At 37.5% G+C, this 24,118-nt stretch overlaps 2 protein-coding genes across 5 annotated transcripts in view; one reads left to right on the forward strand and one right to left on the reverse strand.

The window, feature by feature from the left end:
* Positions 1 to 24,118, reverse strand: part of CFAP43 (cilia and flagella associated protein 43) — a 114,834-nt gene that overhangs the window by 8,036 nt on the left and 82,680 nt on the right. For 2 of the 3 annotated variants that reach the window (XM_012102884.5, XM_060405176.1), the window contains exons 29-38: positions 22,946 to 23,053; positions 21,724 to 21,810; positions 20,893 to 20,981; positions 18,842 to 19,055; positions 17,596 to 17,708; positions 16,160 to 16,319; positions 13,120 to 13,284; positions 11,242 to 11,322; positions 9,401 to 9,554; positions 844 to 9,212 (exon numbers count right to left, since the gene is read on the reverse strand). In XM_012102884.5, coding sequence (XP_011958274.1) covers positions 9,046 to 9,212; positions 9,401 to 9,554; positions 11,242 to 11,322; positions 13,120 to 13,284; positions 16,160 to 16,319; positions 17,596 to 17,708; positions 18,842 to 19,055; positions 20,893 to 20,981; positions 21,724 to 21,810; positions 22,946 to 23,053 — 1,338 coding nt within the window. In that variant the 3' untranslated portion in view covers positions 844 to 9,045. Of the gene's footprint in view, positions 1 to 843; positions 9,213 to 9,400; positions 9,555 to 11,241; positions 11,323 to 13,119; positions 13,285 to 16,159; positions 16,320 to 17,595; positions 17,709 to 18,841; positions 19,056 to 20,892; positions 20,982 to 21,723; positions 21,811 to 22,945; positions 23,054 to 24,118 lie in introns of those variants that run through there. The other variant, XM_027960224.3, reaches the window with a different exon arrangement.
* On the forward strand, positions 1,096 to 5,015 carry SFR1 (SWI5 dependent homologous recombination repair protein 1). 2 transcript variants are annotated; one of them, XM_027960302.2, is made up of 4 exons: positions 1,096 to 1,193; positions 2,272 to 2,387; positions 2,943 to 3,353; positions 4,322 to 5,015. In XM_027960302.2, the coding sequence occupies exons 2-4, from the start codon at positions 2,292 to 2,294 to the stop codon at positions 4,511 to 4,513; spliced, it is 699 nt and encodes a 232-aa protein (XP_027816103.1). In that variant the 5' UTR covers positions 1,096 to 1,193; positions 2,272 to 2,291; the 3' UTR covers positions 4,514 to 5,015. The 2 variants fall into 2 exon arrangements, with proteins under 2 accessions (XP_027816103.1, XP_004020219.2); XM_004020170.5 differs by having other exon boundaries at positions 1,096 to 1,174.

The raw sequence follows: 24,118 nt of genomic DNA on the forward strand, positions 1-24,118 counted from the left end.
AGATACATTCCACTGTTTAGCACTCAGTTATTCCGTCTGGGTCCTTGCTACTTGTAAGCCATTTATATCAGATATTAGTAAAAAGACAGTGTCAACGTTTAAAATGGCTATTCCTTAGAATTCAAAACACTGCCCCGCTAAAATTCCCAACTTCCACGTGACTCAGAAATTACTCAACTGTCTTTTCCCAAACTCAGTGCTCCACCCAATTAGTTCACTTTGTTGTTGCACAGCAACGGAACCTCGCTACACAGGAAACGAGGAGGGTTATTTTAGACCGAGGATGCCACTGCCCAGTATTCAGCCAGGGTTTGGACCAACCTAATCTTAGTCATTGTTCTGCTTCCTGTATTGCACCCCAACGACTTTCCTTGGGCTACATTTTCTTTCAGGTTTGACGAAAAGATTCGGAGCCAAGCTAAGAAACCTAAATTTTCAGACAGATTCGCCAAAAGAAGGAAGAGAAAAAAACAAAAACAAAAAACCACCCGTGGCGGGACCGCAGACTTTGAGGCAGCAGTCTAAAAGAAGCTCTACTGGTTCCGCTGGGGTTCTTAGATTTCTAATGTGTCTGACTGTCAACGGGCCATTGACCCATCTTTTTGTAGTCTTTGCCTTTGGAGTTTACAAGCTGTAAATATAACACACAGCAGGCCCGGAGTCTCTGGGTCCCGTGGAATCTGAGAAAAGGCCTTTGCTGTGGGGAGCGCGAAGAGACTGATGGGAGCTAGGAGAACAGGAGGGGCATTCTCAGGCGTCCTTTAGAAACACAAAACCCAGGAAGCTGCAAAGGAAGGCGGTATGAAAAAAGAGCGAGAAGAAGCCGCGAAGAAAAGCGCGCACCTCATGGGAACCGTTAGTTGCTTTAAAGCTCTTCCCAGCAAACGGCCGCGCGCGCAGTGCCGCGACTCTCGGGCGCTGGGCGGAGCAGAGCCGCGCGTATCGGTCAACTCGGCCAATCACGCGTCACGGCCCCTCCGTTTCGTCCTGCCCCCTTGCGGAATCTCGAGGCCGCGCGCGCGCAGTCCCGCCTCTCCGGGCGCTGGGCGGAGAGGACCTGTGTGTCAATCAATCTGGCCAATCGCGCGTCTCTTCCTCCTCCCGCGCGGCCCGGCCTCTGAAACGGCGCCGCGGCTAGCGCGCTCTTTGTGCTGTCTGGGGATGGCTGAGGGAGGTACCGTGCGGGGTGTGGGGTGGGTGTCTGACAGCTGAACTTCTTCGGGGTTCGGATGGGGAATTGAATAATGCTCCCTTTCCGCGGTCAAGGCACCTCTCAGCTCCACCTCAGGTTTTGGGTGTCTCGAGGGCTCGTGTGGGCCTTCTGTAGTGGCTGGAGGGGAGGGAGGGCTCCTCTGGTATTTTACCCTGTAAAGTTGATGGCCTTTGAGAAACTTAAGTCTCTCCTTTTCACGGTCTCTTCGCTATTTAATTGAAAACGATGCAGACAGGAGTAAACTTACCTGTGCTTGTGCTCCTTATTCCTCACCCCCGGGGGGCGTTAGTTTTAGGCACACAGCTTCTAGGATTTAGGGTAGTGTGACAGGTCTGATTATGTTTATTTAAGTGGGATAGTAGTGGGAAGTAGGAGAATGTGATCCATAATCAAGAGGAAGAGTAATCAATAGATAAAGGCATAAGATGAACTCAATTTAAACACCGAAAAGCACTTTAAAGAAGTTATAAATATATTTTTTTAATTTTAAAATATTGTCTTCTGTTGTGGCTCAGCTGGTAAAGAATCCGCCTGCAATACGGCAGACCTGGGTTCGATCCCTGGGTTGGGAAGATGCCCTGGAGAAGGGACCGGCTACCCACTCCAGTATTCTGGCCTGGAGAACGCCATGGACTGTATAGACCATGGGGTCGCAAAGAGTCGGACACGACTGAGCGATTTGCACTTAAAGCACTAAAGGATTTCAATTACATTTTCCTTCATTGTGAAACTGGCTTAATGAGATTAAAGAATTCCTGAATGTTATTCTCCTCCCCGCCTACCCCGCCCCACCACCATATGGCAGGTTTTGAGACTTTTATCAGTCAGTAAAAACAAATGGAGAGTTGTTTATATGAGATGCTAGCTGGGTAACTTGTCATGAAAAAACTAGTAGTCACCATAATGACCAACAATCTAATTTAGGGAAGTAAACAGAAAATTGCACGCAAAAAAGCAAGAATGAATCACAGCTAAGTGAAAGGAAGTTGTTTAAAATTGAATATATAGAGGTGTGGGCAAAGTTGATTTCTGTTTTGTCATTATTTTCTGTTTTTTAGAAGTAAAGCAAGATTTCAAGATGGAAAGTCCATCAAACTCGGCTTTGATGTTACCTAGCACTCCACAAGCTGGTGCCAATCCACCATCTCCCCATTCAAGTAGTTCAAGAAAACAAGTATGAAAATCTTAGTTCTTTCACTGGATGTATATTTCTAAGTATTGCAGTAATGGTGGTTTTAAGTCTACTGAACATTGTCAATAGTGTGTAGGTTAATAAATAAAATTTTTGTTAACATCATTTTAGGTGTTTCCTTTTAGAAAATGTATTGGACCTTCCTCTTAGATTTTCATCCTGACTCAATTATTTTCATTTATTTTCAGTTCAGGTTATTACAGCATTCCAAACAAAAAGTTTGATGTCATGGAGGTCTTTGGTGGAAAGATCTTTTTCCTTAATTTGTAACTAAGCACCTAACCATATCAGGCTTGGACTAATTGCTGAACAAATGTTTGTGATTACTGAGTAGAAGAGTGCTGGCTTAAAAAGAGAATAAAACTTAGTGGAGCTTCCAGAAATTGAAAGGTATTTTGTGATGGTTACTTTAGATATATGGAGACAGAAAGCCATCTAGTGGTGTCTGCCACAGAAATGTAGTCTTGATTCCTAGTAGATTTATTTATATCAAGAATGTTTTTCTTGATTGACATTAACGTTTGATGCCTTTTTCAGCCTATGAGTGCAACCCTTAGAGAACGATTAAGGAAAACCAGATCTTCATTTAATTCCTGTTACAGTGTGGTAAAACGGCTTAAAGTAGAGAGTGAGGAAAATGATCAGACTTTTTCACAGAAATCAGCACCTTCAACAGAAGAAAACTGTTTGGAATTTCACGAAAAATTTAAACACATAGATAGTGAATTTGAAGAAAGTACATATTTGAAAGATACCTTCAAGAATATCAATGTTTGTGAATCTAAATCACTTGATGCTGAGCCATCCAGTGATCTCCAAAATGACTTTATGAATGAGAATCTTGCCAAGCATGAACTAAACAAAGAAAAAGCAGAATTGATGAAGCAGATTCACGAGAAAGAAGATCTTCTTCGGAGGCTGAAGCTAGTCAAAATGTATAGATCAAAGGTGAGAAGAATTTCAGAGCCGTTGCCTAATAATTTTTTTGTTTGTTTGTTTTTAGATAAATGGTAGGAAAATATTTCAAAAAGAAAATACAACTTTATTTTACAATACTTAGAAATAAGCCAATTACCAAGAGACCTGGCTTCCAACAACTTTAACTCAAATATAAGTCATAGATTTAGAGAAGAGGCCTTAAACACCAAGTATACATTTTTGAAAGCCCCAGCCCACATTTAATATGCAGTTGAAGCTTTTCCCTCTAGTTTCCATCCCACAGCAGTATTAGAAGTTTCAAATGTTAGCTGCAAATTGCAATGAGAACAGAAGCAACAGTGACAGTGAAGAGAAAAAGGCTAAAAATGGGCCACAGAGTACAATAAAAAGTATTTTTAGTAATGATTTTGTGTAATTAAATTATTACCAACAAATTATTAAAATGTTTCATGCATTTTCTTTTAAGAAAACAACAAAAATATAATAAATTTTAGATCTCGATCCAGGTAGGTTGAAATGAATAGAATTTGGGCACTTGGAAGATGACCCTTATTTATCTGCATTATTCATTTATATTGTAATTGCTCTTTTCCAGTGTGTAATCAATGATGGAATGCTATACCTTATTTGCTCTTCTGAATTTTTAGGATTTCTCTAAATACAACTACTTGAGTTTTATGAGATTGTGACACTGAAAAATATTAATTTGAATATAAGCTTTAAAGTATAGCTGTAGTAGAAAAAGTAGATATTTTTAACCTATATTGTAGCTTCTTTACATAGTTTTGCCTTATTTTTTTCTCTGAAGGTAAGGTTTTTACTTAAAACCATTTTTCTTTTTTTCTGGGTAGACGTCCCATTCATGTCCAAATATGTCCCTTTAAACCTACTATGCATTGACTGATTTAACAACTTTCGTTAAGGTAAGTTAAAATAGGATGACATACATTCATGCCTTTGTTTTGTTTCTGTTTCAGAATGACCTGTCTCAGTTACAGTTGTTAATAGAGAAGTGGAGAAGCTGTAGCCAGCAGTTGCTTTATGAGTTGCAGTCAGCTATGTCTGAGGAGAACAAGAAACTAAGCCTTACTCAGCTGATAGACCATTATGGGTTAGATGATAAATTGCTACACTATAACAGAAATGAAGAAGAATTTATAGGTGTTTAATTCATAATTTTATTCTCCAGAATATCTTTGTGAATGACAACTTAATTAAAAGATACTTATACATTTTAAAGGGAAGATATAAACCATTAGGGCTCGGAGAAAGGTATCCTGGTGAACCTGGATCAATTTAGGGCCTATGTTATATAAATATAAACAAGGTTCAAAAATGAAAATTTAGTGTTTTGAATAAATTTCCCAAAGAAAACTTGCCAGTTAAAGAAAGGTGAAAAAAATGTTTTTAATTAAATCATGTTAAGATAATTTGGAGAACTGTGGAAGTGAGTTTTAATACACTGTTTTATTTATTGTGGTAAAACGTTTTATTTTAAATGTTCACTAGTCCATCTAGTGAATGTCTAAATGTAAACTTGTCTAAAAATACTTGCTTCCCCTAAGTTTATGCCTCTGCCTTGTTTTCACCCATTTACCTCATGTTTATCTGGATGGTATAGCAGGTATTTAAACTCATGTTCAAAATTATATTAGTTTCTGTCTCTTCAAATTTGTCACTTGTATTCTGTATCTCATTTAGTGAAATGATCATCTATTCTTTATAAAACCACATATGCTCATTTCCCACTTCAAGGCATGGAATACAGCGTCTTTTACATTCATCTGCCCTTCCAATCATATCTGTGAAAAAGGTTAAAGTTGGCATATCTATTCCATTAATAGGCTTCCCTGTGGCTCAACTGGTAAAGAATCTGCCTGCAATGCTGGAGACCTGGGTTCGATCCCTGGGTTGGGAAGATCCCCTGGAGAAGGGAATGGCTACCCACTCCAGTATTCTGGCCTAGAGAATTCCAGGGACTGTATAGTCCATGGGGTTGCAAAGAGTCAGGCACTACTGACTTTCACTTTCACTCCATTAACAGTGACTCAGCCGAAACCCACCTTCACTGGGGGTGGTACCTAATCTGTTATCCTGGCCATAGATAGACATATGACCCAACCTGGCCCAGTCCTTGAGAATCTGAAACTAAAGAAAAGAAAGCCTATCTCTTTTTGTGACCAGAGCAGTTGTATGTGAACTTGGAAGCAGAAAAGCTTGTGTGTTTTAAGTGTGCCCTTACAGGGAAAGGCAGAGAGAGAACTTTGTGAGTCAGTGGTTTCTTGGTTCAGTCTTCCTGAGGACTTTCTGGGATTTCTGTTCTTGGATCGTTTTAAGGGCTAACACAGCTTTGCTTGGGTTTTTTTGTTTTAGTTTCCCCTTACCCCCAACCAAAAAAAAAATTCTTAAAAAAGAAAAGTACTTCCCCTGCTACTTGGTAAATAGCTATTACCCTAAGCTCCCCCTGCCCTCTACTCCCAAGTGCTCCTTTTTTTCAGTCCAGTCCTTCCCCATGAGCCAACAAACTATTAATGTTGGCATATCAGGATTTTGCTCTTGTATGCATTCTGTTAGTGCCCATGTTACTTACCCTCCCCACCCCCCTCCCCAGTTCTTACCTTCTAGACATTGCCATTGTCACTGGCTTCTGTGAATCCAAGAGGACTGGCCCAGTCCTCACATGAGCCTTCCCTGGCTCTAGTATTCCCAGATGGGCATCCCTGGGAAGCTATGTTGACTAGCCTCCACTGCTTCTTACTGCTCAGCCTGAGGGTCTAAGTGGGGCTGGGGAAGTGGCTTCCCTGGTGGTGCTGGCATTTGACTGCAGCTGCCCCACTGCTGATTAGCACATCTGGAGTCACTCTCAGATGTCCACTTGGAAGAAAGTACAGCATCAGTGAGACTCTGGTTTGGGAGAGCTGGGGAGGAGGTGGGGGTACAGTCAGGGGGATTTTTAAGGCCTTGGCTGAGGGCTCCAGCAGCTCAGTGGGCATTTCTACAAGCGGAGGGAGATCATGGAGTATGGATGGGGCTCATGGGAGAGGTTGGGGCCTAGGGATGCCCTTGAAGCAGTCCCCTTTTAAATAACTTGTTAATTTCACCTCCATTTAATAGGATATATATTTTTAAAGAACTAGTGAATAAGAACTATTTTTATCCATTAAGATGAAAACTAACACTTAGCATTTGCTTAGACCATATTTCTAAAAATATGTTAACTCACTTGAGTAGTATAATTACCAAACACTCCAGTTTTAAAGATGAGGAAATTTTAAGATCAAGTGGTTATTTATCCCAAGGAACCCAGCAACAGAGCTCATACTCTTAGGGCCTATCCTCAAAACCCTGTTATGTTTGACTCAGTTAATTATATTACTACTTGATAAAATAGATAATATTTTAAAGGGCTATAAAAATATGAATATAACTGCTGTTAGTTCAGCAGAAGCTGAGAAGAATCAGAGAGCGTTGGGTTGCACGACCCATGTGCCTTTCCAAAGCACCTACCAACACCCTCAAACCAGAAGATGCCTCCTGTTGCAAGTGCTGCTATGCTACTAGAATTCATCCTGGGGGCAAGAGACTTTTGCTAATTTCCATTCTATCTATGCCTCAAAGATGAGGCATTTAAGCAAGGAGCATTGCAAGATCACTCAGGGTGGACATTAAGAAACAGAAACCACACAGGTTGTTTTAAGACCCAGCAATCCACAGAGCACTGTCCAGTGATATTTATGGCCTTGACTAGTAACAAATGGAGGCTCCAACAGTTAATTTAGGTGACATGGAAATGTTACTAATGGACACTACCATGCTTAATAAGCCAAACTGACTAGGACTCATTGTAGGTCTAAGAAGGGGAGTTGTCAAAATGATACTGACTCTTATTTTTCTTACTATTCCCACTAAACTGGTGATCACTGAACAGGTGATCAATTATGGTACTATCCTGGCAGTTTTTAAACAGAAGTTTTTAAAACTTCTAGAAAAATTTTTTTTCTAAATATAATATTTTATAATTGCTCTCTTGGCTTTACCTACACCAGTGTACACTGTATATGGTATTGCAGATTAAACTTAACAATTCACGAATTGCAGAACAATGAGACATTGATACCATTTGGAGATTGTGGTCAATGATCCTGCTGATTATCACCTTGGAATGCAGTCAGTCCATAGGCTATGGAAAGGCAAAGCAGTTTTCTGAACAGTTAATCTCATTACTTATCATCATCTACATGAATAAAGTGATAAACTATTTCATGGAAGTATAAGAATTCTTATCACCATATTCCTTCGCTTGTGGCTGTGTTTCTCCACACCAAACAATTCTCAAACACCATGTGGATGTCCTATAATACAATTCAACTCAGTTCTGACATCTATCTGGAGATAGCATCAAATTCCACAAGTTAAGGTCTTAGTCCCATAAGACTGCCCTCCACTTTAGATGTCAACTGAAAGCCTACATTGTCAACTCTGCTTCTGACCCATTGGCAATAAATAGGTTCCCGAGACTCTCCTTCCTTGGGTTCAATTAATTTGCTAGAATGGCTCACGAAACTCAGAGAAACATTTACCAAATTACTGTATAAAAGGATCTGACTCAGGAACCTCCAGATGGAAGAAATGCATAAGGCAAGGTATGGGAAAAGACTCAGAGCTTACTTGCTCTCAGCACTCTCTCCAAACCCTGCCCTTGTGGGGTTTTATGGAGACCTCATTACATAGGCATGATTGATTAAATCACTGGTCATTGGTGATCAGTTCAACTTCCAGTTCCTTTACCTTCCCTGGAGGTGGGGGTGAGGGTGGGAGTGTGGGAAGGCTGGGTAGGTGGATTGGAGGTTGGGACACAGCGTTGGTTCGGGCAACCAGCCCCTATCCTTATGTGTAGTCCAAAAGTCACCTCATTAACAAGATACCTGTACCTCTCTCATCACTTAGGAAATTCCAAGTGTTTTAGGACCTCTGTGCCAGGAATGGGGTCGAAGACCAAATATATATTTCTTCTTATAAATCACAATATCACAAAATGAGAAGACGTGTTTTTTCTGTTTACTAAACTCTGTTGAGTGGGACACAAAGTTAAGTTCTGTTGTAATAAATATGAGATAAAGATGATTATGTCATGTTTATGTAGAATGCTTACGTAGAAAATATCTTGTAATTTACAAACGATTTAGGGCTTTTAAAAAGTAAGCCACTTTGTTCACATTGACAGCAGAGGGAATAATCTTTAACATTCTATGAATTTTTTTCCAATTATAGAGAAGTGCTTACTGAAGAAAATGGGAAATACAGAAAAATATAAAAGATAAAAATCATAAGCATAATGTTTCTGGTAATTTTATAAAATTAGAAATGGCACTAGTGGCTAAGAATAATTTTTTGTCTTTAAGACTGTCTATACTACTGTGAAAATATTTTTGATTAAGACAATAAAATAGGTCTTGAATATATTCTAAGATAAAATCTTGTTCATTCTTGAATAAAAATAATTCATGTTATTTTAGACATTTATTCATGCAGGACAAACATTTTTATAATGATTAAGACTAAAATCAAAATTTGCTATCAAAAATATGATACTAAGAGAAGATTCTACTTAAATATTCTGATATAAGAGAAACAAATAATTTTAACCAAATGAAATTATTTTTAAAATGATTGATTTGGTCTTACGTTTTCCACAGTATTTTTACATTTGAACAAGAGCAGGAAATGTTTTCATTCGTAATCTTTCAACTTCAGCCTGTAGTATTGAAATCTGCTCAGCTTGTTGTTTTGAAATTTTTGTTAACTTTTGTTGTCGCATCATGTTTTTGTATCGTTCTTTGGCAATCTTTTCACAAGTCAGTTTAGACCCTATCCCCAAAATGAAGAAGATGAAATTAGTTGAATTATTATCTACATTTTAAAATACAGAAATAGCACTCTGAAATAGTTAAACATATGGAACAAATACTGGTAGCTTTATAACCGCTGTACAGATTTTAGGAATTCTGATTACTTTTAAACAAACTGACAGTTAATTAAAGAAAAAAAAATCTTACCCATTGCATTACAGATGTCTTTTCTCTCTGAGACAGCCACCAGCTCTTCTCGTAAGTTGCAACCTAGGGTATAATTTGCTATATCTTTTTGATTGCTGTACCTTCTCAGTTTTTTAAGCAGCTTTTTGCAGTTCTCCACATTCTTTTTGTGTGTCTGAAATTTTTGTTCCCAGGACATCCCACAAAAATAATTTTGAAAGAAAATATTTTATGAAGATATTCTTAAATTTTAAATACATTGTCATCATTAAGATATCTTATCACCATACCCCTAGTGCTTAGCATAATGGCCACACACAGTAGGTACTTAAATTATTTGTTGAAAGATAGAATGGTCTGTTAATATACATTTTAGAAGAAACTTTATATATTCTTAGAAATGAGAGATTTTAAGAACACAGCCTGGAGAGTACTTTGTTTCCATCTTATATATGTTAAACACTCAAAACTGAGTGCTCAGGCAGTTAGGGTAAAACAAAGCCTTTACAATGCCAAGGAAAGACTATCAACACTTCTACTACATAAAATCATAACCGAATGTGAAACAGGAAATTCACCTACACTCCAATAGCCCCAAAGGATGTTGAAGTGCTTCACAACCTAAATGTCCCTTAACAGATGAAAGGATGAAGATGTGGTACATATATATATATAATGGAATATTGCTCAGTCATTAAAAAGAATGAAATAATGGCATTTGCAGCAATATGAACAGATCTGGAGATTATCATACTAAGTGAAGTAAGTCAGACAAAGACATATCATATGATCTTGTTTACACCTGGAATCTAAAGAAAATGATACAAATGAACTTATTTACAAAACAGAAACATACAGATTTAGAGGACAAACTTATGCTTACAGAGCTGGGGAATGATGGGAAAAAACAGAATGGAAGGTTGGGATTGAGACATACACACTTCTATATTTAAAATAGATAACCAACAAGTGAAGTCGCTCAGTTGTGTCCAACTCTTTGTGACCCCATGGATTGTAGCCTGCCAGGCTCCTCCGTCCATGGAATTTTCCAGGCTAGAATAATGGAGTGGGCTGCCATTTCCTTCTCCAGGGGATCTCCCCAACCCAGGGATCGAACCCAGGTCTTCTGCATTGCAGGCAGACTGTTTACTATCTGAGCCACCAGGGAAACCAAGAGGATAACCAACAAGGACCTACTGTATAGCACAAGAAACTTCGCTTCGTATTCTGTAATAACCTAAAAGGGAAAAGAACTTGAAAAAGAATGGATACACATATATGTATAACTGAATCACTTTGCTGTACACCTGAAACTAACACATTATTCATCAACAATACTCCAATATAAAATTAAAATATTTTTTAAAGTCCTTCTGGCTATCACAATGGTTATGGGTGCAAAGATGATATTTAGGGACCTCTAATTATATCCATCCTAAAGGAAATCACTCCTGAATGTTCACTGGAAGAACTGATGTTGAAGCTGAAACTCCAATACTTTGGCCATCTGATGCGATGAACTGACTCACCTGAAAAGACCCTAATGCTGGGAAGGTTTGAAGGCAGGAGGAGAAGGGGACGACAGAGGAAGAGATGGTTGGATGGCATCACCGACTCAGTGGACATGAGTTTGAGTCAACTCTGGGAGTTGGTGATGGATAGTGAGGCCTGGCGTGCTGCAGTCCATGGGGTTGCAAAGAGTCGGACATGAATGAGCAACTGAACCGAATTACATCCTGAATATCATTATAAAAGACCAAGTTTTGGTAGGTTCTATTTGAATTCATGGTTTGAAAACTATTACTTTGTTCATATCATTCACAGATACTGGAAATATAATGATCAATATCTTTGATTCCTACCTTATCTAAAACAGCAATAGTCTGCTCCATTATTCCAATCTGAATGGCAATCAGAGTCTCATAGTTTGGTTCATTTAGGTACTTTGAGAGGAAAAAAGAAACCACAGAGTAAGTATATTTTTCTCTATTTCTTCCAAGAGATAATTTTATAAAGATTATCTTAGTTTTGGAAGTTCCTGTTTCTCATAAAAAATGTCTATCCAAGTGAGGATTGATTTGACTTTGTGCCATAGTATTTGCTCATGTTTGGTTATTGATGCACTCACCTATATACTAATAACTACCAATGCCTACTTTATTTTCTCATTCATTCATTTATTCAACTCACCAGATATTTACTGTGTTTTATTTGACAGTGTCTCATGAGTTCCATATTAACAACATCCTACTAATAGTTAAAGATACTGAGGGAGATAACAAAGATAGATAACATGACCTAGACATCATGAAGAAGAGAATAAGTAATATGATTAGTTGCCAGGAGATACATAAGTGACATACAAATTAAAAGGTGGTTTGAGATGGGCTATGATTTCTCTGAGCTTGGGAAATCAAAAGGCTTTATGGATTAGGTGGCATTTGAACCAGACCTTCAAAAGTAGATAGATTCGAGATGTGAAAAAAATTGAGGAAAAATATTCCAGGTAGAAGAACCAGTATTGCAAAGGCACAGAGAAAGAATCCTAGAAAAGAGAATCAGTTTGGTTTGAAAATATTGATGTGTAAAAGACTAATGGGGGAATGAATTTGAGAAAGATTGAAGGACACTCAGCACCACTTAAGAACTTGAAAATTCACTGGCCAGGTAAGAAGAGGAAGTTTAAAATGGAGCAGAGTAGGAATGTTATTAGAGCTGAATAGGAAGGTGAATCTATAGATGAGATAGAGAAAAACCCAAAGTCAAGAGACTTGTTAGAAGATTGTTATAAAATACTAGAAACCATTGAAAGGGAAGAACTGAAGCAAGGTAAAGGCTAGGGGCACAAAGAATGAGGGAATATATGGATACACTAGGCAAGGCTTGGAAGACAAGGGAAGGAGAGGAATCAGAGGACAGCAACTTTAATCCCAAGTGAATGGCTGAAAGAATAGAAATAAGCAAAATAAGAAGAGGTGCTGTTGGGAGATAACACAGAAATAATGCTGAGAAAGGTCAGGTTCAGAGAAGTGAGATTGGAATTGAATTGGAATCCAGAAAGCTTGGATGAGTCTTAGGAGTGATCATGGAAGTTAGAAAAAGAGAAATCATCAAAGGAGAGGACATGGAAAGAAACACAGAGCTGAGGGCAGAATCTTAATCACTATCCTTAAGAGGTGGAAATAAAAGAGAAGTCAGGAAAAGAGGCAGAGTGGTTTGACATGTTGGAAGAAATACAGGAGACAGGAGGGATGATTAAAACCAAAACAACAGGCAATATTAAAAATGAAGATGGACCTCCCAGGAGAGGTCCAGTGGTTAAAACTCTGCTTCCACTGTGCGGGGCGGGGGAGTTTGTGGGGAAACGTATGTATGATCCCTGGTTGGGGAATTGAGATCTCACATGCTCCTGGCCAGAAAGAAAAGAAAAAAGAGAGAATGAAGACGGTCAATGGTCAAATACTACAGGGATGGTGATGACTGGGAAAGGGATCACTAGATTTGACAATTAGGAAATTCCTGGTGAATTGCAAGATAGAACTATACTACTGACTGGGTCACAAAGAACCAGAGGCAGCAAATGTAAACTAAAGAAGAAACAGAATCCATAGTCACATTATGAAATACTATGCACAGGATATGCTTGACATCACAGAGCATCTTATTAAATATTGGTTGAATGAGTGAATACATTAATGACTGAAATTAAAATTATATAGTGGGGCACAGGGAGAACTTACCTTTTGACGATCTTTTGAAAAAAACAGCATCTGAATATCCCAAGCCTTCTGATTTAGATCTTCCATTTCCATCTCCATCTTCTTATGTTCCCACTCAATCTGAAATATTCCTTTATGGACTTCTTTACTTTCCATCATGCTAGCAACCTTCTTTTGTCCTTGATTCTTAAAAAAAAATCACACACACAACTGGCATTCATATAACATTCTGCATTCAGAATAGTTGAAGCTGAATGCTTTTCTTAGAAAACACTTGGAATGCAGAGATAATTCTATCTTCTTTTAAAAATGTAGCAGATATTAGAAATTACTTCATGGGCACAATCTGATCATGATATAAAGCAAGATAGTTACTAAACAGAAAGGATTATAATTTGAATGGCATAGCCAGTTTACTTTTGTGTCAATGATTAGGCAGGAATTCCTTCTACCATCATCAATCTGTAAGTGTTTGTACCCCTATTCTCCCCTGCTTCTTGACACTAAAGATAAAGGATTGTAGTTTATCACACTAGGCACAATAGTATCTGGTTGGTAGCTAGTGAGAAAACAAGAAAATTGAATGGGTTAAATATGATATTTAATAATTTGGATGTTCTATACTTCATTTCAAATGGACTACATGAAGTTCAGTAATATTTTCACGAAACTGCTCCCCCAGATTGCTAACAGTGAAACTACTAAGATTCTAAAATAAATTTGTGTGTGAGTTTCATCAGTTAATATTTTATATTTTTCCTCTCTTCTCCTGAGAGAACTTAGCTTTTTCAAGATCATGCCATTAGACTATGCCAACTGCTACTCTCTTTAAAAATTATTTTTATCTTTTGATCATTGCTTGGCCTCAATTCCTCGAATTTCTCACTTTCAATGATATTTTCTCTGTTTGCTCAGCCACCCAGCTCCCATGATCATACCCTTGATCTTGTCAACACCAGCTCCCAAATCTTAAGGTCAAACATTTCTCTGCAGCAGTATCTCTCAAATGGGCAAAACATTGCCCCACCAGCGGACATTCAACTACATTGGGAGGCATTTTGGCTGACAACCGGAAGGGGAGGCATTGCTAATAGCATCTAGTAGGTAGAGGCCAGGGGTGCTTCTAAACTCCACATAATATATAGCACATGAGCTCTCTCCAACAAATAACCATCCAGCTCAAAAGTCAATAGTCCTGAGGTTGAGAAACACTTCTGTCAAACTACTACACCTCCTCTCTGCTTTCCTTTCAGTCAGCTTTTGCATAAGATTTATTAGTAGTCCCAGTCTCAACTTCCTCACTTCATGTTATTTCTTCAGCCATCGCCATTTGAGCTCCTGAACCAACACTCCGAGTGTTGACAACCTTGTCAAGTAATTGATATAGTGCATGGTTCCCTCTTCTGTGGAACTGTTTATTTCATGGTTTTTAAGTATATAGAAGATCAATATGGAAATAAAGGATTTGAACGAGACCTAAGAGACATACACAGAATGCCTCACTCAGTACCAGCAGAATACACACTATTCTGTATTCTCAAATACAGACCATATGTTTGGCCATAAAATGAATCCAAATACATTTTAAAAGATGAAAATCATACAAAGTGTCTGATAAGACCACAAGGGAATGAAACTAGAAATCAATAACAGAAAGAAAACCGGAATATTTGCAAATATGTGGAGATTCAATCTATATTATTAAATAATCAATGGGGCCAAAGAAGAAATCATAAGCAGTATTAGAAAATACTTTGAAATGAATGTAAGTGAAAACAGAACATACCAGAACTTATATAAATCCTTCTCAAACACTTAAGAAAAAAATTGAAAAAAAGGGGATACTTCCAAACATTTTATGAGAGCAATATTTCCCTGTTATCAAATCCAGAAAAAGACACCACAATAAGAGAAAACTATAGGTCAATATCCTTGATAAATATGGATGCAAGAATCCTGGACAAAATATATTATCAAGCCAAAGTCAAGAATACATTAAAAGGATCACACACACACACACACCCCTAGACATATGTTCAGACTGCTGAAAATCAAAGATAAAGAGAAAATCTCAAAGGCAGACACACTACATTAAGAGGTGCAAAGATTAAAAAGATACAGTAGGCATCTTGTCAGAAGTTCTGTAAGCCAGAATAAGACGAACAACTTTAAAGTGAAAAGACTGAGAGACAGAGACAGAGTCTGTCAATCCAGGGAACCCAGCGAAATATCTTAATAATAGAGGTGAACCAAAGACAATTTCAGACAAAGGAAAACAGATTTCATTACCAGCAGACAATTCAGTTAAGTTAAAAGAAGTTCTTTAAGCAGAAGGTATATAATACAAAACAGAAACTTCAATCCACACAAGGAAGGATCTCTTGAAATTGTGAAATTGAAGGGAAATAGAAAATCATTTCTTCTTTATTTTTAATCACTCTTAAAGACAACCGACTGCCTAAAGGAACAATAGTAATGCAATGTGGGTTACGAGCAAGTAATACGTGTAGCAACATTAGCACATAATTTCCAAATAGCCCCAAATTCCCAAATATTTGGAAATTAAACAACATACTTCTAAATAACCCATAGTAACTTCTAATAGGAAGTTACATGGGGAATTAGATAATATTTTAAATGGAAAGAAAATAAAAATACAAACTATCAAAATTTGTAGAGTGTAGCTAAAATAGTGCTTAGAAGGAAAATTTTAACATTAGATGTTTATATTAAAAAACAAGCAAGATCTGAAATTAATTATCTAAGCTTATCAAACTTATCATTAGGTGAGGAAATTGACTCTAATGAAATGATGGTATATTAGAATGAACATTTAACTTTATGCTCTTGAACTTTTTAACCTTAAAATTATCTGGCAAGCTTTTAAAAAATATATCCATGTCTAGAGGTGGGGCCTGGACACATGCGTAAACTTCTTCAGGGTAGGAAACACCTACCCCAACTGAATGAAAATGATTTCCCATAGAAATGGGGGAACATGAAAAATATTTGGCACAGCAGGTGACATGTCATTTTTTTCTTTTTAAAAAATGCTAATTACCCGAATCACAGAATTCAAGTCTTCAATTATTATCTTGTTGATGAGGATTGCATCAGAATAATCCAGCATTAACTGGAAATTCTCCAGTTCTACCTGTCCTTGTTTAAGGAGGATTTGGATCGTCAAATTCAACTGGAATTTCACTTTGTCTTCCTGTAATCTAAATTGAAAAAGACTTCAAAATAAGTAGTTGTGACATATTTACATTCCAAAGTTCACCTATCATTTGATATATACAATCAATAAAATATGTATGATATAAAAATTGAATATAAAATTCAAAATTAATTTTCCTTAACCTGAAGGGAAACACACTGGAGATTAATGTGGAAAATATTTTTCCAATGACAAGCTTTCCTAGAGATCTCTGTGATACTTCTTTTCTTGAGGATATGGAATTACACTTGGGCTGCTTACAGAATGGTATGCACAGAAACACATTCATAAAGTTTTACTTCATGATTAAGAAAAGATTAATATGCTTTTGAACATAAGTGGAAAAAAACAGAGACACTACCAAATAACAAATCTTTAGGTAGATTTGTTCTGACTTCATGTATTGATCTCTGATATTATATTAACAATGTTTAATCTGCATGCTACTTATCAAATCTATTTTTAGGTAATCCATATTCTTGCTTATTACCTAGATCTGAAAATGATGTTTAATGATGAATTTGGAGACATCAGAGAAGTATTTATCAATGTGGCTATAATATGGCCAAAAGTGAAGCAAGGACAGAAGACAGTATCTTAGTCACTCAGGAAAATGCAACAAGTTCCCCTGAAGAAAAATATTAGCTTATCAGGCATATAGATGGAAATTTCTTGGATATCTGCTTAAGTTTCCACACTGTTTGCTTCTGTGGCTTGAGCCTAAAAGTACTTACTAGCAGAAACATATTCTTTATATTTTTATGTGGAAGGAGATTAAAATAAAAGCCTTTCCCCAAACTTACATGTTTGTTAAGTAAGTCACAGGGATATAAGGTATACTATAGGGAATATAAATATAGTCAATAATATTATCAGAATTTTGTATGATGACAAATGCTAACAAGGCTTATCATGGAGATCACTGAGTAATGTATAGCAATATCAGATCACTATTGGTGCATCTGAAACTAATATAAGTAAATTACACTTCAAATTCTGAAAAGGATTTTAAAAAGGAAAAACATTGAAAATTAAAAAAAAAAAAAGAAAAACTTGATGGTTTGCAGTAAGAACAGGGAGCATGAAGGTAAATTTCATTCTGAAATAAGGTCTTACATAACAAAATGCACTTCTCAAAGAGAAGCTATAAAGCATGAATAGGTAAAGTCAGTGCCAGCTGTAAACCAGTGAGTCAGCACTCTTCCCCCATGATAACACAACTTAATTTAGCCCTAGCTTAGAGTTTGAAAACATGAACGTGAATGAAAGGTTCAAATTACAGGATGAGCTCATGGAACACTTTTTCAATTTCATGTTGCACCTTCTCATCATCCTCAGTTCTTCTCCGGAGGAAAGCCACCATTTCTATTAAGCCAGCAGCTTTCTGCTTTACCTGAAGAAATCAAACCACAAACATCTCAGAACCTACGGAGCTTTAGAAATAAAAGCAAACTAATTTTAAAGAACTTGAGAAATAGACATCTTTTAAGTTTGTTACAAAACCTTAAGTCCAACTTCCTAATAAATTAGCAAAAATTTAAATCCCTGCCATTATGTAATACAAGAAACTTGAAACTTACATGGCACATCCCATGAATAATTAGAAAAGTATCCCCCCAAAGTGTTAAAATTGCTTCTCACTGAAAGACAATATGCATGCAGCTAGGATTTTTCTGATATCTTATCATCTTAGACAACATTTTACAGTCACAGATACTTCAACAAAAATACGACAGCCTCACACATGTGGCACCCAATTTAGGGAATCTGGGGGAGTGGAGGCAGGGTTGTGGTCAAGAAGCAACAAGAGGAAGGAGTCTTTTCCCAATTAAACACACTCTCAAATTCCTACTGTTTTTTTACATTAACAAAACATTCTAGCAAAACTATAAAGTTTGTTCTGGTTGGTTCAGGTGAAATATAATTCTAGTCTATGCAAAAGGAGGTGAACACTACTCAAGACCAGAGCAGACAGAAAAAGCTGTGTCTACAACAGTGTCGTCCAAGAGAAACGTCATGTGAGCCACCAATGCCAGCTACATACATAATTTTAAATTTTGTAGGAGCCACATTACAAAAGTGAAATGAAACAGGTGAAATTACCGCTTTATTTAACACAATATATCCAAAACATTATCATTTCAACCTGTAAAGAATATAAAAAATATTGGGACATTTTCCATTCTTTTTTTCATACTAAGTCTTCTAACTCTGCCCATATTTTCCAGTAACAGCATGTCTCAATTAGAACTGCCCACATTTATTTCACACAAAAAAATAACCATGTCTGGCTAATGGCCGTCATTTTGGACAGTGGGTCTACAAGTAGGCCTGTACTTAGCCCTCAATCAGACTAAGGTTAATATTTTATTTCTTTATCATTATTATTAATATTACTAACTGCTAGCCTAGTGGGAAACCTAAATAATTAGATTTTCTTAGAAGGACTGACCACCATAAACTATATATTTGACACTAGCATACTAAGTGAAATGAAATAAAATAGAATGATAAAATGTTATATACTTTCTGTTCATTTTCCACTTTTGCTCTTCTGGCCATGCAGAAATGTTCCCAGACGGAGGTGTCCAAGCCTTCTGGCATATTATTAATACTGTCCAAGTCATCCATGGCTTTCATTAACTGGGCAAAGGCATCCTGATTCAATTTCCCAGATCCTGGTCGCTCTCCGAAAGGCACAAGACTGGTCGTTTCTGCTTGTATTTTGTGTTTGTGAATCCTGGTATTATCAATAAAAGCCCATCAATGTTTCATATTTTCACATACAAAACAATCACTGTTAAATAATATAACCTTTAGCAGAGGTGTGACACTGCATGGCACTTCCCTGTGGTTAGTGGGTGGATTACCCCAAAGAGAAAAGCACCTGCTGGGACCTTTCGACATCTCTGGGATCTTCAGACATGACCTTAAGTGGACTACAGATGTCCCCCAACTGCAATCAGCACTGGGAGCTTTAACTGCATGAGAAAATGTCTCCGTTCTGGGTATTTTAAGCAGGCAAGTAAATGCCTGAGAGAAGTATGGGTATTCCCTGGTTCTGACCCACACACCCTCTGCTGATGTCCTTGCTGCAGGTGAGTAGCCTGGAATATGTTCAGCTAAACGTGCACCTGGAGAAGTGCCTCTTTTTTTTAATCTACATTATGGATTGTTTTTTTTAGCCTGGGCTGCAGCTGGGAAGAGAAGGGTACTGAGATTTGTACCAGCTCTCACTCTCAAGGTGCCTCACAATATGCTGTGAAGTTACTATGCTAAGTCGCGTCAGTCGTGTCCGACTCTGTGCGACCCCATAGACAGCAGCCCACCAGGCTCCCCCATCCCTGGGATTCTCCAGGCAAGAACACTGGAGTGGGGTGCCACTTCCTTCTCCAGTGCAGGAAAGTGAGAAGTGAAACTGAAGTCGCTCAGTCATGTCCAACTCTTCGCGAGCCCATGGACTGCAGCCTACCAGGCTCCTTCGTCCATGGGATTTTCCAGGCAAGAGTACTGCAGTGGGGTGCCATTGCCTTCTCCGTGAAGTTACTATAGTTATCGTCTTTTTCTAGAAGGAAGTGAGTCTCTGAGAGAAGTGACTGACCAAGGCCACAGGTCTGATAGGTGTGGAGTCAGTATTTAAAGCTAATGCTGCTGGACAATACAGCTTGTACTTTTTCCACTACTGCCTTTCGATAGGACTCACTTCTTTCTTCATAGGCATATATAACTCACTCCTTTAAAAACAGGGAAACCAAGATACAAGATTTGTTCTAGGCTGAATTTCTCAGGTTGCATATAATCTGTCAAAAGTGAGAGAATCAGTTTGTATCTTAGACACAGATAAGCCTACACCTTTCTGACAAACTCCCTGATTCCTACATTATGTTTGATTAAAAATTATGGAAATCTATACAGGTAAAAATTTGGAAATCTGTGAAATTAATTGTTTGGTACTCTCAAGTATCAAAATCAGATGTTTTGGAACTATTTTGATAATGGTTATTGTCAGTCATTCATACTGGCATTTTTCAAACTTTGTCTTGAACACAATCACATGAGATGCTCTGAGGAAAGGGTCTGGAAAACATGCCCTACTCTATTTCTCACATGGGATGCAAAGGCTACAGAAAGTTCTGAAATGTTCTTCAGTAAAGAAAATTATGTATCTTTTTCAACCCTGTATTTCCTTACACTTATTTTGTCCTGGAAGCCTTTTATGTGTAATTCCAATTCACACCGCAAGGGATGCATACGTGTTAGAACACATCTTGGGAAAAACAGTTTATAAATCTGTCTGCCATCTATATCTTGTCAGGAGCCACTTTCATGTATAAAACAGAACCTATAATAGCACTATGATTACCTAGATGCTTAATTTTTAAATAATGAAGTCATCAGTCTTCATTGCCTACTGTTAAGATAAAATAATCTTTAAAAAACTGAGTTAAGATCAAAATACTTGGACATTTTCATGTAAATGATGTTACACTGAATATTGTGAAATAATTGGGAGAAAAAGCTGAAATATAATAACAATTGTTTTTTCTCAGAAACATGATAGCAAAGGAGAAACAAACCTTGGTCGGCGTTTAAAAAGTTTGTAGAGTATATCCACCTGATGACTGGGAATTTCAGAAAATTCCTTTTTAAAGCTGCGATCCAGAACCTAAAGAAAAACATATCATTCCCAGGATTGCAACTTTGTTCAGAAGGCTTTTATCTGTGACAATACTCTCTAAAATATTAATTGTATCACTTTGATTTTCTTAAAATCCGTGAATACTTGGTTTATAACACAGACTTGTTAAAGGGTGACTACTCACTGTGCAAGGATTTCACAAAGATTTACCTTAAAGAAGAAGCACCTCAGTAAACTAAAAATATTATTTCATATAAGAGGTCTTAGAAATCACTTAGAACTGAAGTGAAGTGAAAGTGAAGTGTTCGTCACTCTGTAGTGTCCGACTCTTTGCAGCCCTATAGACTGTAGCCTTCCAGGCTCCTCTGTCCATGGGATTCTAAAGGCAAGAAACTGGTGTGTGTTGCCATTCCCTTCTCTAGGAAATCTTCCCGACCCAGGGTTTGAACCCAGGTCTCCTGCATTGCAGGCAGATTCTTAACTGTCTGAACCACTAGGGTTTTATTTAGAACTGAAGTTTCACAAAATAATATTTATAAAACAGACAAGGTACCTCTATTTTGTTACATTCCATTCTATTCTTCTGTTTGCTTTTCTATCCTAGTCTTTTCCATTTATAAATCTGCTGGTCATGGAGTTTACCATAACTGAGCATTACAGTAGGAGAAAATTCTATGAGAAGATTAGATTGTATCCCTTTTAATCTTCCCCAAATCCAGGCAGCAGCAATGCTATCACACTGGGAAGTGACTGAGGCAACAGCTCTCACTTTGTCTTCCGCCAGTAAGTTGTCATAGTGTTCCTTGTACATATCCAGGTCTTCTCTAGACTTCCGGATGGCCTCTGTGGTCTGGTTCTAGAATAACATCAGGAATAGAAGATCAGAACAGGATAAATATAAATATTGAGCATACTAAAAAGAAAAAGGAATTCCCTAGTACAAGATTAATGTGAATTGAAGTATCAATTACAGATAACATTCATAGAAGAAAGTAAACCGACTGGAGGCTTTGAAAGGACAAACATCCCAATCACCTGTTTCAAAGTGTAGCCAGCTCTGTACATGAGTGTGTAAGTGACCAGGGAGCATACTACACCCTTGACAGAGCAGTATGGGTGGTGAAATTGTACAGGCTTGGGAGTCATGTGGGCCTGGGTTCTGAGAGACTGGATATATATTAGTAAATGGAGGATGGCCAGGCCATATATAAAAATAGAACTGACTCACAGTCTGCAACCAGCCAGGAATTGAAACCACAACCTCTGCAGTGATTGGCCCCTAAACTGTCAGAACTTGGTCAATAACTTTCAGCTTTCCTAATTTTTGCCACCATTTTCAACTGAGGACCAATCAGGGAACCCCAAATCTGCTTCCCAAACCAAACACATAGGTAGCCCAGCTTCTAAGTAACTTGCCCCAGGCTTCTTCATGCCAACACCTCCTAGTCAGGATACAGCTGAAGCCCTTTCTTATTTTCATTAAATGGCTTTCTCATCCCCCTGCTAGCTTTTGAGTGTCTGGCAAACACAAATGAATGTCATATGATACTTTAAATCAATCATTCATAAATGTCTCTTATTAATTCTATTAATAAAACCTGACATCTTTTGAAAATTATTATGTGACAAGCATTTTGTATTCATTGTCTCTTTCATGAAACATATCTATTAGCATTTTAAAAAATATTACAGCTTTTCATTCTATAAGCTAACCCATTACTTACATATTTAGTGAAACAGAGTGCAAAATGGTCCAGAGAGAACAATACACCCTAGAGAAGAGCTTGAAAATAGCTTTAATGGTTATGTCTTGTCCAAGGTCCCATAGCCAGTCAGTGGTTAAAAGTCCCAGACAGGGAGCCAAGGAACACATACACATTTGAGAAGGAATGTAGGAAGAAAGAAGGGGCCAGGCAGGAGTGTGGACTCTTGTCAAGTGGGAGCAGTTGGTCAGAAACTGCTGATACTCAGATATCAGACACTGTATTTACCCTCTCCTCCTGCTTCCTTGCAAGGTAGTTGTTCAGGAATGTTTCTCTGGAGCTTATTTCTTCATCCAACAGCAAAGAGAAAATAAGGTTGTTTATTTTCAATTCCTCCTGTAGAAATATTTTAAAAGGGGAAAAATGATCAATGTGCCCACCTGGGAAAGGATTTTCTATTGAGGGTCACAGTCTTGGCACTCACCAAGCAAGTTTATGACACACAAGAAAGAGAAATTCTTTTCAAGAAAAAGGGAATATAAACTTGCAATAACGACTCAGTTGTTTTTACCTTTTTTCAATTTTCATTGCAAGATACAACATATACATAGGAAAACACATAAAACAAATGTATAGTTTAATGAGTTATTATTAAGGCAAAACACTGTTGTAATCACCACTCAGTTTAAGAACTGGAACTTAACCAGAGCCCTTCCATGTGTCCCCATCCTAATCTCAACTCCAATAATAACCACTGTCTGGACTTTTACAGTAATCACTTCCTTGTGTTTCTTTACAGTATCATTACCCAAATACGCATCTTCTGGGCACTACTATAACTGTCTGTTGAAAAAAACTGTCACATTTTGAAAGCCTATTATTATCCACAGGTTCTCTTTCAGCTCTTTCTTTCCCTCACATTTATTTGTAGTTATCTGTAGTTTCACCTAGTCTGATTTTTGCTCATTGCTTACTTATGGTGAGTTCCACAGAATCCTTTACCCCATGTGTTTCTTGAAAATTTGCAGCTGGGTCAGGGGACAGATCAGACCTATGTCTGATCCTTTTAAAAGACCATAGGGGACATGGTGTTTTTTGATCAGGAAACAGGTAGTGTCAAATTGTCTTTCTTTCTGAGACGTTAGCAGCTATAGATCTCAGGGCTTAGGTTCATTAATCCTTTGAGAGCTGCAAAATGGTGATACGATATTTCTATCATTCCTTTTTCACTTATTAACTGAAATCCTTTCATAAAGGCATGCTTCTCCCTATCTGCTATATGGTTACCTGGTGGTGTAGTTCATACAGAAAAGCAGAGTAAATTCTTGACACTTTATTAGTTTTTAGATAATAAACTGGTTTTTATCCTTTGAAGGCATTTTTATTTTTAAAACATCACAAATTCATTAACCTAATAAATTTGATTGGCTTCAATTAATTGCAATTGTTATCATTGTTGAA

This window comes from Ovis aries, chromosome 22, assembly GCF_016772045.2.
Source record: "Ovis aries strain OAR_USU_Benz2616 breed Rambouillet chromosome 22, ARS-UI_Ramb_v3.0, whole genome shotgun sequence".
NCBI classification, from domain to species: Eukaryota; Metazoa; Chordata; class Mammalia; order Artiodactyla; family Bovidae; genus Ovis; species Ovis aries.

Bases quoted from the DNA above. Each gene is read 5' to 3' on its own strand.
- SFR1 (XM_004020170.5), top strand. The intron at 2,388-2,942 runs GTATGAAAATCT...TGCCTTTTTCAG, and splicing joins CAAGTAGTTCAAGAAAACAA to CCTATGAGTGCAACCCTTAG. The intron at 3,354-4,321 runs GTGAGAAGAATT...TTTCTGTTTCAG, and splicing joins TCAAAATGTATAGATCAAAG to AATGACCTGTCTCAGTTACA.